The 14,288-nt window shown below is 43.8% G+C and overlaps 1 protein-coding gene across 4 annotated transcripts in view; it reads right to left on the reverse strand.

Moving 5' to 3' along the window:
- Positions 1–14,288, reverse strand: part of nrxn3b (neurexin 3b) — a 335,382-nt gene that overhangs the window by 196,133 nt on the left and 124,961 nt on the right. For all 4 annotated transcript variants that reach the window (XM_085371806.1, XM_085371807.1, XM_085371805.1 and 1 more), the window contains 6 exons: positions 5,238–5,441; positions 3,629–3,655; positions 2,367–2,486; positions 1,864–1,976; positions 818–1,086; positions 260–450 (listed from right to left, as the gene is read on the reverse strand). In XM_085371806.1, the coding sequence (XP_085227932.1) occupies positions 260–450; positions 818–1,086; positions 1,864–1,976; positions 2,367–2,486; positions 3,629–3,655; positions 5,238–5,441 (924 nt within the window). The remainder of the gene's footprint in view (positions 1–259; positions 451–817; positions 1,087–1,863; positions 1,977–2,366; positions 2,487–3,628; positions 3,656–5,237; positions 5,442–14,288) is intronic.

Below are 14,288 nucleotides of genomic sequence, written 5' to 3' on the forward strand. Positions count from 1 at the left end.
AACAAAATAACGCTGAAAACCGATAAAAACCCTGAAAACCAGACATTTCACACCTGAGCCTCAACTCTCGCAGCCCGGTACCAAACGACTCACGGACTGGAACCGGTCCGAGGCCCGGGGGTTGGGGACCGCTGGTATAGTGTATATACTTATGTGAGTAAACTGTTCATTTGTGCTTTTATTTACTTGCTATTTACCTTAGATGAAGACATAATGTTATTTCAGGTGAAAAAGCTGATGAAAAGGTGAGATCAGGTACCTTTGAGGTCCAGATTCTTGGCTCCGTTGACATTCTGGGTGACTGACTTTGCGTCCACCTTGAGCGTGTGTGTGTTGGAAGCGTCTCGGGTAATGACCACATTGTGCCACTGGTTATCATTCAGTGGGTTGTCACTGTTTCCTTTCAGCAGACTGGGCCCATTTCCCAGGTCGAAGACATAGTGAATAAATCTGGCAGAGAAGAAGAAGGAGCAGATGAACACATCAGTATTTGGGGAGGGGGGTATTTTGTGTGTGCACTAGGTCTCTTTTTATCTTGCAATAGGGATTAAATTTTAATGGAAAAACTCTCACAATCACCTCACGTTGCTCTGACACTAATCGGAGTTAAACTGACAGAGAAAACAATCTTCTTCCCAGCACAATCGTGTTTATGTGCAAAAGGAGATTTGGGATCAATTTGTTTGGGCTTCTCTGTTAAATTCATAAAGCCTTAAGGTACCAACTGTACCCACATCAGCCCTGCTATTTAAAATGTATAATCCATATCTGGACTCCAACTGCTGAATAAAACATGAACACGGCTCGTCCCACTCACCCTTTAACCAGCTCCACGGCAATAAAGTCGTTCCCATCTCCGCTGTTGAAGATGATGAAACCGTCAGGTGAGGTGGTTTTGAACTGAAAGAAGAGGTGCATTGTGGTATACGCCTGAAGAGTGGCCAAGCCCAGGTAGCTGCCCTTAGTCTTGAAAGTCACGGGGTCGGCGATGATGAAACGCATGCCGAAGCGAGCGTTGAGTTCGCAGAAGTCGATGTCGCCATTCTTGCACATATCAATGTACTGCATACCGTTGAACTTTAGGCTCTGGGGGAGAGATGGTGCTGTTATTACTACCTGTGAAGCACGACTGTGTAGTGAGCAAAACTGCCAAGAGACCTCAACCGAAGACTGGAGGAATCATAGCAAGTTAATAAACTCTAAAAACATACACAAGGAATAAAATATGACTGGTGTGGTTCTCACACAGCACTGACAGCAGACCTTACATTAATTATAGTGTGACGAAAAGTACACCCTCTTCAAGTTCTAAAGTTTTACATATTAGAACATATTAAAAAATGTCATTAGCAGGTCTTAAAATGAGGTAAATAAAATCTACTAAACTGAAAAAACAAATCGAAATACACGTACACCCTCACCGCTACTTGCTGCTTCCATTGGAATGAACTTGACCCATAACAGCGACTCATAACATTAGACAGACAGATCATTTCTATAAAAGCAAAGATTTTAGCATTTTGACCAAAGTTTGCCCCAAAGTCTGACCTTCCCATCCTCAGAGCAACTACAAAAAACCCAGCAGCCTCAGTTAATATGTTCAGAGCTCCAAGTTCAGAGTAATAAAATAAAATTTATTTGGTAAATAAATTATGACAGAATAATGTAATATGTCATCTGTTGTTGAGGAGCTGGGTGGATGTGGGTTGCAAAGCGGCTTGCAGCCACCTATTGTGTCAGCTACATCATCTGCTATCAGCCTGCAAGCTATGCTTGATTTCCTCTCACAGATACATGCCGCTGCTGACTTTGAATTATATAATGAATAATACAGGACACGAGCTTCTGATAAGCTCTTAATACCTGCAGATGACCAATAAATGGTGAAGGAGCAGATGAAACAAAGCGTCTCTCAGTCAAGATACCCGTCTCCACGTTGTTGAACTCGAGACGAGTGTGATCACCCGCCATCTGACCTGGGAGGGAAGAGAAAGGAAAAAGAGGCAAAGGGAATGACCCAGCAGCAGGAAGCGAGACGCCCTGGTTGTGTGGATAATGAATGCCAGTGGAACAAAATGAAAAAAACTCTCATACCCAGCACGACTTACTTCCAGGATATTCATAATTTACAATGTTTTGGATGAGTAATACTAGGAATAAAAGCAACAGGCATGCCTTTTCCAGTGAAGAAAGGCATAATTCTTCACACTATGTGTAATTTCTATGTAAACTGTTCATGAAACGAAATCAGCAGTAGAAATAAAAGCACATTATTCAGCCCAACAAACAAAGAAAAAAGATGCGAGATCATGTACGTTTGGTATATCTCAGCAAAACAATAAAGAAATGCATTACAAGAGCGTTACCTTCCGCCATGTCGTCATCCACAGTGAGTTTGAAGTTTTTACCGCGGCGGACCACTCGCACTGAGTGCCACTCATTGTCGTTGAGCTTTTGTCCAGCATAAAGAACCTCAGGGCCCTTGCCTGAAGATGAGGGTTAGTTAGTGAAGGGACAGCGGGGATGGCACAAGCATAAACTAAATCTTTGTTTTCATAAATAAAGTAATTCAATTTCAAACCAAGCATTCTTCCTCGCGACATACAGATAACATCTCCTCCATCTGAGCTTTAAGTGAGATTAGAGGTACTCAAACAAAAAAGAAAATACTTACAAAAAATCTGCTTTGTTTTTCACAGCAGAGGAAAAAAGTTATTCAAACTGGCAGCAATGCTGTTACTCATACAAAGACTCAGTGTTTTTTCTAGTGTTCAATCATTTTTAAATTTACACTTTGCCAGAAACACACTTTTTATTGTGACTTTTAATTGAGCGCTTTAGTTTGAAGTAATTCATCCAAGTAACCACGAGGGGGCAATGCAGCCCCATCGAGCCGATGAAGAGGCCAGAGCGGCTGATTCAGAGCAGAGTCTGCTGCATTGTGGCTGCTGGTTCAATCCAAATTTCAATTGGTGATTTTATTATCCTGAACATATCTGATCATAAATGCACAAACCTAACAATGCTTCATTATATTCACTATTTACTATAATAAGAACTACATATACAGCTGCAGCTATCAACGTAAAGGGCATCTATAATGTAGCACTTCAGTACAGACACACACACACACACAGCTGAAGGACTCTTTGTGTTCTGTCTTTTGTCCTTTCTACAAGACTGTGAGCACTTTGAAAGTATTGGTCCTTTTAATGAATAACAGCATGACTTCTGACACCAGCTGTACTTCGCATTATAAACCCATATTCTGCAGTATGTGTTAAATAAGAAGAACAGGAAAAAGAGACACTGCAATCTATTACGGGGTAATTGAGAAACAATACAGCCCACAAAGTCTGAAAGTGCAAAAGACGAGTAGATACAAACCGACAAAAACCATTTACAACTAGTGTCTGAATTAAATTGGAAACATGGGCCATTTAACATATATAGAGCACATTAAGTCTGATTTGCATAGCTTTGAACTTTGGCTATACCCCCCTTTTATCTGAGAAATCCTCTTTTCAGTCCCCTGCATTCACACATCCCTGCCTCTACATCTAGCACACAGGCTACAATCAAACATTGACTGAAGGAAGAAGGCTGCAGAAGAAGAATGTTGACTTACTGGTGTTACAGTTTATCCTGACACAGTCTAGATGGGGAGGGGAGAATAAGTGACAGATGAAATCGCATCCTTCAAGGTTACAGCTGCAGACATCCAAGAGCAAAAAAAGCCACCTTCCGGGGACGGTCACATGACACTGGCGACCATTTTAGCTTAGCTGGCGACTGACATTAAGCGTTTCTATATTAGCATTGGAAAAGTAATCCCCAGTCCAATTCTTTTAATCAGTATTACTGTACCCAGCAATATTGGACCAACACGGGTCAATATTACTGCTCTGGATAAACCATCTGAAGCTTTTTATTCTCCATTTTTAAACCTGTGTCATTTCCCCCCTAAAAACCCATCATGTTTCAAAATGGTCACTTGCAACTTATTGGCCACATCGATTTTGCAACCCAGCACCCAGAGTCCAAAATACTGTACTAGTTGTATGAAACAAAGCCGTTTTAGATGGCACGCCAGGAGAAGAAGAATCTTAGATTCAAATCCACACCTAAGGGGGAAAACTGAGCCTGTGATGGTCAGGTGCGGGTTGAAATCCATGTGACCAGGCTGGTCATGTGCCGTCAACCGCAACAGAAAAGTGGGTGCAAACAGCCTCGTGCCACTCAGCACCAACACCACACAGAGGCCTTAAGACCCCCCCTTTCAGAGGATCCTACGCAAGTTGTGGAAAATGAGCTACATGAGTTAAACTGAATTTTCAATAACACTGGATTCAGATTCAAACATAAACTAGAAATGACCAAGAAAATTCTCTACAAATGTTCTATACTTTTAGCTTTTATTATGTTCAAATACTTTACCAGAAGACATATTCTTTCTGTCAAGTCTATCTCTTCCAGCCTTACTGGTATAAAGGCCTGCACTCTACTTAAATGTACCACTCGTGCCACCATCTGCAGGCGAGCTAGGTGCCGTGGCATCGGGCTGTTTGCCAGACGGGCCGCAGGCTCTGGGCCTTTGAAGGGGTGAGTGCCATCTTTGAACAAGGCATGGGAGATGCCAGCTAGACCAAGGGTTACTAATGGATGGAGGGAAACATGAACCTGCTATCATGAGGGAAATCAAATCAAATAAAACGGACAAAGAAACAAACCACATGATAAAAATGCAAACTATCAGGGCAGCACTACAATGCAGTAACGCCTACCTGCAGTTGAGAATAGATGGCAGAAGATAAAGTGAAGTGTTTGTGTATTTGAATTAACGCATGTGTCAGAGATGCCATCTATTGAAATCATTCAAAAGTGAAATGTGTGTCTTTGGAAAGAAAATCCATTTGTGCACAATAATGGGCATGACTAAAGTGATCTACGACCAGTTCAAAAGATGTGCTGCGGTGCATGGATAAGTGTGTTAAGAGTTAGACTGATGGATATAAAATCTACAAAGACATCTTCGCAACAAGGCATAAAAACTTACAGTCCAGGCAAGTCAAAAACAATCCATGCAACTACAAAGACAAACTACAAAACGGGTTTAGTATGTGTTAGGTCTGAGAGAAGGTCTGGACCATAAAGAAAATCTTTACAAAAAGAACAGAAATACCGAAACAGGAAGGCCACCCCAGGAACTGGAAGAGAGGTGACGGCTAATACGATACCTAGGTTGACCGTCAGCTTGACCCTTCCGCTGTCCAACTCGAGCCGCAGCGTGTCTGCAGATTCACGAGACGTGGCGGCCATGAGCAGGCCGAACGCTCGCTGGGACATGAAGCGGAGGGAGACGTCTTCAGCCTCAGTGTGGATGATGTTAGGTATCACCACCTTCATATACATGCTCCCGTCATAAGACAATATTGACGCCTCTGTGGGGAAAAAAAATACACGAGAAAGCTCAAATGCTGATCTCGACTCGGCATAAATATTAATTACACCTTTAATTAGCGGGTTTAATTTAATTAGCAAAAGTGACACGGGCAAGCGCGTGGGTGCAAAAACAAGAGATAACATGATAAATGGCACAAATCAAATCATTCCATATGTTTCACCTCCTTCAGACAGCTGTTTATGCACCAGGAGATGAAATCTACAAAAAAAAAAAAAACCGTGTGCCTTGAAAGTAAACAAATACAGTGAGAGAAATATTTATTTAATCCCGGCATGAATTTGTAAGATTGCTCACAAAGAAATGAACAATTTCTAATGTTTATGGCAGTTTCATTTTAATGGAGAGAAACACAATATGAACCGAAAATCTAGAAAATCAAATTACATAAAGGATATGAATTGATTTGCAGGTCACTGACTGCTTAATAATTGGAGCAGAAAACTGTGTTGGCAAGGACATTTCTTGTAGTTTTTCAGTAACTACAAGAAATGTAGTAGGAAGTATGTTTTGGGTCATTGTCATGTTGGATTTACATCCATCTTCAGTGCTGTCTCTGACGGAAAAAGGTTCTCATCCAAGATTTACAAGGCCTCTTCCACTGGTTCCTGAGTGCGATGAAGTCATCCTGTACCTTTAGCAGAAAAACAGCCCCAAAGCATAATCTTTCCCCCTCTGTGCTCGACTGTGACGATGGTGTTCTGACCACAGCACTTTCTCACAAGCCTTGTCTGAATCATACCAAGTTCGAGTTCACTGGAAAATGTAAAGACAGGTCTATCCATTAAGCAGGAGGACCTTGCAGATACTGAAAGATTGCGATCTTCTTGCTGATGATCTTGTAGTCCACTCCAGCCTTGTGCAGGTCTACAATCTTGTCTCATTGTTTTGAGGAGGTTGGAATGGAAGAAACCGATTCTGTGGACACCCAGTTTTCTTGGTTTTTGGTTGATATACCCCACTAAGCATGGTCTGTTATGAAAAGAGCATCCACTTTAAAATTTGGAACAGGAATCCTTGCATGCGCTCATTTTTTGGAACTAAGACACACACACACACACACGTCCCTCATGCCTAGTTGCAGCTGTAGTTGCTGTAGTTATCATCCATCAGCTGACAAGTCAGTGTCACACACATGCTGCTCAGACTGCAGAAAATTAAATCATCATGCTACTTCCTCCTTTCCCCGGCAACTCCCCACTATGTGCGCTAGCTAGATGATGCCTTTACTTTCATCACAGGATCTCGTTTTGTAAATGTAAAATCAGTCATATGCTAACATCATATAAAAGCTGCCGTTCCGTGCTAAATAATATAAAATATTTTGCAGTTAAATAGAGACAATACAAACAGGGTTTGATGGCTGCTGGGCCACACTGTTCTGTTTCTATTCTTTTGAGAAAGCCTGAGTGAGTGTGGTGGAGAAAGAGGAAGACTGTCAGCAGAGTGGAAGCCTCTTGGGGAGAGAGAGACAGATTAAAAAGGGTATCCAACCATGAAATACCTGTTTTGACACCTCAGCTTTTAAAAGAAAAAATAGCCCCGTGGCCTAAGAAATGCACCACCATTTGGCTGTGTGTGTGTGTGTGTGTGTGGGGGGGGGGGGGGGGGGGTCACACCACAGACGGTTTGTACATGTAAACGATGAAATCTCCCTTGTCACGTACTGTGTTCAACTACAGACTAAGGTGCCATTTCCAGGTCGATATTTAGAGGCGAATGTTTACCCATGCAAAAGGTAATGCATTATAAGTAATATTGGATTTTTCCTCACCTAAATGTTGCAAAATTCATGTATAAGCAGTGTGAAATCACTCAACCATTCATCCCACCAAACAGCACACTGCTATAAAAATCCCACTTTCGTCTGTGTTGCTCTTAGGGCTGTTGTAAAAATCTATTCTATGAACAAGCTGTCGACTGTGTGGGTACAGTAGCCTGGAGGATAATGAAACCTTGGCTCAACATTGTTCTTCCCAATTTTAAATTGCCCTGGCTCCCTACCTCTTCGTATCTCCTCTGCTCTCTTGTGCGTACACATAAAAAACACATCCACACATGCATACGTACCACATAGGATGTCCTAACTAGCAGTGCATGTATTGATTTGTGAGCCAGGTCTGGTCCTGGTCTCACAGTAGAAGGGAAAAAAGTAAATAAAATGAGGTGAGAATAAATCTGCAACCAGGGAGAACATAAAAAGCACCCTTTGAAACAAACTATGATGTCCACTCTGGAGTTGAAACAGATTTAGTTTGGAAGTTTTTCCCAGATGTTTGCAGATATGGCAGTGGGATGCTATGGAGCCATTATTAAAAGTGAACATGTTACTTAGTGAACAACTTTCTTTTCTTTTTCTCTTTCTCTTTAATTGCAAGGTCTGAAATAGAGTTCTGTTGGATTCTGCCCCGCTGGAACCAATAAGTGGCAGAAATACACAACAGACAACAGTGAAGAAAACTGCACAGTTATGCTGATGTGTGTTCTTCCCAACCACATGGAGATAGGCCTAAATAACATTTTGACATTACAGCCGTAATTGACGTTTCGTAGACATGTGACCATGCGCCATTATTTACATGTGACAATCATGGTGATAGTGCAGCATCAAATGAATAAGGTCCCCAGTCACACAGTCTGCGAACTCTTGGCAACCAATATTTGCTTGAGAAAAAATGTGTATTTCCTCACTGGCTGGCAAAAACCTCCTGATTGCTCTGTTTGCTAGCTAGCTATTGCTGCTAGCTTGCCAGCTAGTCTCTGAGCTGTAAGGAGTGAAAAATGAATAAAAAATAAGAAATAAAGACAGATTACCTTTTTTTTTAAAGACGCTGACTGCAGCAATTGAGGCTGAGCTTTTACTAGAAAGTAAACCTTCTCTATTTCCAGATTGCGTCACACTTTTTCAAGTTGTACTACTTCTAAGGTAGTAGCGAGTAGGCGATATAAACGATATACGATAGAAACAATAAATTTGGCCAACGATAGAGATTTTGACTCTATCGCGATAGCGCATGTTGATGATGTCATCAAGCTGCGCCTGTTTTGGTCGAAAGTATCCCAGCGATAGCCGCTGAAAAACCATTATCATTTGCAAATTATGCAGACAGTCATAGCAAAGACATGAAGCACTTTTGAAATATGGGGAAAGCCAAAAACTGCGCTTCCTCCACTTCTGTAACGTTGATTCATGAATGTTGAATTCTCTCGCAGCTGCTCTATTCCCATGTTGTTGCAGTATATTAATAACTAACCTCGTATTGTGGATGAATGATCTCAGTTGTTCTCCTGACTGTGGTGGTAGCAGAGCTATAACGTTTTAATTAGTTTCAGAAATCTCTCAGCCAGAACATGGTATGTCATAGTTAGGTCTTGTGTTTAGGTGGAAACTAGCGAGCTAACTTCCTGCTAACTTCTAACTCCGTTAAATTTAATAACTTCTGTTTTCATGGATGTAAAACTTAATTGTTACACCTGGTAAAGCAGCAACGCTGATGATTTAATTAAAGATGAAAGAATTTAGACCGTTTTTAACTCTCAGTGTTCGTTTGACTTTGGGACCTGAAATGGACGCAGTTTTGGACCCAGATTACTCCGCGAAGCTCCTCACTACGGCAGCCGTAATGCTCTGACAATCAGCAGTGCTGCTTACCAAAGTTGTACTAAAACATTTTTTAACAGATTTCTGCACGCCCAAATCGGTTAGAGGTCAGTAAGCACAACCAGAATTCATACATAAGGCACACTCTCGATTTTTGAGAAAATTAAAGGATTTTAAGTGCGCCTTATAGTGTGGAAAATACGTTATACAGAAGAAAAGAATAAATGACGATATATATCGTTACCACACATGCTTCAAATTATATCGCGATATAAATTTTAGGCCATATCGCCCAAGTAGCGAGCATAAAAAAGTAGAAGCAACTGTGGCAAATGCCAATACATTTTTGATGCAGCACCTCCTTCAGCCAGTGACAGCCAGTGACAGCCAGCCACTTCCAGGAACCATAGCCAACCAGTCAGGGGATGCACATTTTCCCAATTGACTGGCTGTTCTATTGCCTTCAATATGGTGATCAAGATGGCGCCGAGTATGGCAGCCTCGTCGCGAGCTCCCCCAAGCAACGGCTTTCTTCTGTGTTTAATTTTACTTTTCCTTTATTTTTTCACGAGCAGCACTTGTCTCCTTGTGTACGACCGACAAACCTTACTGGACATAAAAGACGGTCTTTCTTATAACTTTCCGGAGTTCAAGTTTTGCAACACGGACGCTCCGTTTGCAGACCCCCCATTCATCTCACCTGAGACGCCTTTGTTCTCTGGCCCTGGAGGCCGCAAACGCCGACGCAGAGGGAGAAGATCTGGCGTTCTGGTTCGACTGAGACGGCGCACTTACAGACCACCGTTACCCAGTTTATTACTGGCTAATATGCAGTCTCTGGAGAACAAGCTGTGCGAGCTTCGGGCACGGATCTCATTCCAGCGAGAGATGCGGGACTGCTGCGTGATCTGCCTCACAGAAACCTGGCTATCGGACAAAGTACCGGACTCCGCAATACAACTGCCGGGGTTCTCTGTGCACCGCGCGGACAGGTCACAGGATCTTACTGGGAAAAGCAGAGGCGGTGGTGTGTGTTTCATGATCAACAACAGCTGGTGTGATTATGCGAACGTGCACCCGGTCAAATCCTTCTGCTCACCGGACCTGGAGTACCTGATGATTAAGTGCCGGCCATTCTGGCTACCGAGGGAATTTACAGCAGTGATTATTACGGCTGTTTACATTCCCCCACAAGCCGACACTGACCGTGCACTCAGGGAACTGTACAGCGCGATCAGCAGCGAGGAAACCGCACACCCAGAGGCAGCGTTTATCACAGCCGGAGACTTTAATAAGGGAAACCTGAAGAAAGTCTCACCAAAACTCCATCAACACATCCTTTTCAACACACGTGGAAACCGGCAACTCGACCACTGTTACACCTCTTTCCGGGATGCGTACAAAGCCCTCCCCCGCGCCCCATTCGGCCAATCAGATCACTGCTCCATCCTGCTCCTGCCCGCCTACAGGCAGAAGCTGAAACAGGAAGCTCCAACCCGGAGGGCGGTGCACTGTTGGACGGACCAATCGGAGTCTGCGCTGCGGGACTGTTTTGATCACGCGGACTGGGAAATGTTTCACGTGGCCGCCAGAGACATTGATGAATACACAGACTCAGTCTGTGGATTTATCAGGAAATGCGTGGAAGATGTCGTCCCATCCAGAACAGTCAAATCCTTCCCAAATCAAAAACCCTGGATTAACGGAGATGTTCGCGCGGCACGGAACACCGCCTTTGCCTCCGCGAACACATCGGACTACAAACACGCACATTACCAACTCCGGAAGACGATCAAAGCAGCCAAACGTGAGTACAGGGACAGGGTGGAACAACAGTTTGACAACCCTCGGAGTATGTGGCAGGGACTAAACACGATCACAGACTTTAGAGGGAAAACCAGCACACCGCAGACCACGGCCTCTCTGTGTGAGGATCTAAACGTATTCTACGCTAGATTCGACACAGCGAACACCATGAGACCGGACAGTGTGCGCACCGCGGATGACGTCAGTGCGCACACTGTGTCTGAGGAGGATGTGCGGAAGTGCTTCAGGAAGGTGAACGCACGCAAAGCTACTGGTCCGGACGGGATTCCCGGCCGCGTCCTCAGGTCATGCGCGGCTCAGCTGGCTGGAGTGTTCACGCACATCTTCAACCTTTCCCTCTCTCTGTCTGTAGTCCCAGCCTGCTTCAAAATGGCCACCATCGTCCCTGTACCCAAATCCTCCACCATCTCCTCATTGAACGACTGGCGACCTGTAGCCCTGACCCCCATCGTAAGCAAATGCTTCGAGAAGCTGGTCAGGGACTTCATCTGCTCTGCACTACCCGACTCACTGGACCCTCTACAGTTTGCATACCGCCACAACAGGTCCACTGATGATGCCATAGCCCTGACACTACACACTGCCCTGTCACACCTGGAGAAGAGAGACACGTATGTGAGAATGCTGTTTGTAGATTACAGCTCAGCATTCAATACCATCGTTCCCTCGAAGCTGGACAGGAAACTGCAGGATCTAGGACTGAGCAGCTCCCTCTGCAGCTGGATCCTTAGCTTCCTGTCTGACAGACGCCAGGTGGTCAGACTGGGCAGCATCACCTCATCCCCCATCACACTGAACACTGGTGCTCCACAGGGGTGTGTACTGAGCCCTCTCCTGTACTCACTCTACACCTACGACTGCACAGCCACTAACAGCTCCAACATCATTGTGAAGTTTGCGGACGACACTACAGTGGTGGGTCTTATCACCAACGGTGATGAGACGGCTTACAGGGAGGAGGTCAGCGCCCTGACCCACTGGTGTCAAGACAACCATCTCACCCTCAACGTCGCAAAGACAAAGGAGTTGATAGTGGACTTCCGGAGGTGCAGAGAAGTACACACCCCCATCACCATCAACGGCGCTGCTGTGGAGAGAGTGAGCAGCTTCCGGTTCCTTGGCGTACACCTGGCTGAGGATCTTACGTGGTCAGTACACACAAACAAAACAGTGAAGAAGGCGCAGCAGCGCCTCTTCTTTCTCAGGAGACTGAAAAGATTCGGCATGAGCCCCCGCATCCTCAGGACCTTCTATCGCTGTGCCATTGAGAGCATCCTCACTGGATGCATCACCACCTGGTATGGCAACAGCACCGCCTACAACTGCAAAGCTCTCCAGCGAGTAGTGCGGTGCTCTGAACGGATAATTGGAGGTGAGCTTCCCTCCCTCCAAGACATCTACAGGAAGCGGTGCCTGAGGAAAGCGGGGAGGATCATCAAGGACTCCAGTCACCCCAGCCATAAACTGTTCAGACTGCTTCCATCAGGAAGGAGGTTCTGCAGCATCCGGTCCCGTACCAGCAGACTGAGAGACAGCTTCTTCCATCAGGCCATCAGACTGCTGAACACGTCATAGACACCTCAGCTTCACTACTGGAACTTCAACATTATGCACTCCACACTGTATATAAATGCCACTTGTTTTGCACATATTCAACTCTGTATATTTTATATATTTTATTATTATTATTATTATTATTATTTTATTTTTATTTTTTTACTATTTAATTTGTAAAAATGTGTATACACACACACACACACACACACACACACACACACGTAGGAAAATATTTAGTATACACATCCAGAAATGCATACACTATTATATATTGTACATATATTTATTAGTTTCAGGTTGGCCATTCTTGTATTTTGCTCGTTTGTGTTGTTGTGTTTGCACATCTCTGTTGCTTGTGGGGCTCGCACACAAGAATTTCACTCGCATGTGCTGTGCCAGTGTGCCTGCACATGTGATGTGACAATAAAAAGTGATTTGATTTGATTTGATTTGATATGGTTGACAGCTGTCGAGCAAAGCGACCATGATGCCACCTGAGAAACTTCAATAGCTTTAATTTGGTCTTGCACAATCTTTCCACTCTATTTTTCGACTGTAAGAACAGAGCAATACAGTTTCAACAGAAGAGGCAGAGATATGTGCACACATGCATTCATGTTGATCTATACTGACTAGCTTAGTACATCTGGCATGGATCGCTTGCTGGCAATTCACAATGCTGCCCCTTTGCCAGCCTGCTGTTTTCAGGAGTCAGTTTAAAACTGTCACCTTCACACAGAAGTCTTTCCAGTCAGGCCACATTCCTTCAACATCCCTCCTCAGCTCCCACTCTTATGTCAAAAATGGAAAAACTATACTCAGTCCCTCACAGAAATGCTTTGACTGTGTTCGCCGTGTGGATTCCTCCAAAAGTCAACTACAGACGTATCCGTTTATGTAAGTGTTTGGCTAATGCTGCTGGCACCAGTTCTGCTTTGATGCATTATGAATTTTTAATTTTTGCACTGCTTGAAATGAAAGCGTTCCGTTAATTTTTCACATTCTTTTATTTCACGTCTTCTTTTATTTTGTTTTCTATTGCATTGCATTCTGGTTTTGTCAGCTGCACATTTCTGTCATGCACATTGTGGGCCCTATTGCTTGCTTGTATAAAAACACTAATGCAGGGAATCATGAACGTCACTACAAGAGGGCCCGGTGGCGCCAGTGTCCGGCAGCCTCGCCTCTGTCAGTGCGCCCCAGGGTGGCTGTGGCTACAATGTAGCTTGCCATCACCAGTGTGTGAATGTATGCGTGAATGGGTGGATGACTGGATATGTAAAGCGCTTTGGGGTCCTTAGGGACTAGTAAAGCGCTATATAAATACAGGCCATTTACCATTTACCATTTTACAAAATTTCATGGTTATCTGAGGTTTTAAGTGAGCAATTGGCAGACCCACCGTTACTATCCCTTCCTTGTGCCACAATATTAGCATGACTGAAAGAGCCTTTAAATCACCACATTTTATTTGCTTTGCCTTTTGTTCATCTGTTCCAGCAGTTCTAATTATTCACTGTCCATATCTTTCTCCACCTGTCAATCATGTATGTATGTAAATGCAATACAAAATTCTGTAAACCCTAAACCTATGAATATTTTGGACTAGACAACAGAACCCTTTTTGTGTTATCTACTCTAACATGAATCAATCTTATCTGGCTCGGGATTGTGTTAAATTGTTTCCACTGACTTTGAAATTATGTTTCAAAGTCCAGCTTTTAGTTGACTGTTTGCTGTGTTTTATTCCCACTGTCCCAAGGTCTTTAGCTGCACTGAGAGGCAGAAAAGCCTTACCCAAAGAAAGGCTGGGCTCATTTTAAAGATGTCCACCTGCTTAGA

Source organism: Diplotaxodon limnothrissa, linkage group LG15, assembly GCF_057381915.1.
Source record: "Diplotaxodon limnothrissa isolate DT_005_m linkage group LG15, D_limnothrissa_male_GT1.1, whole genome shotgun sequence".
In the NCBI taxonomy this organism is placed as follows: domain Eukaryota; kingdom Metazoa; phylum Chordata; class Actinopteri; order Cichliformes; family Cichlidae; genus Diplotaxodon; species Diplotaxodon limnothrissa.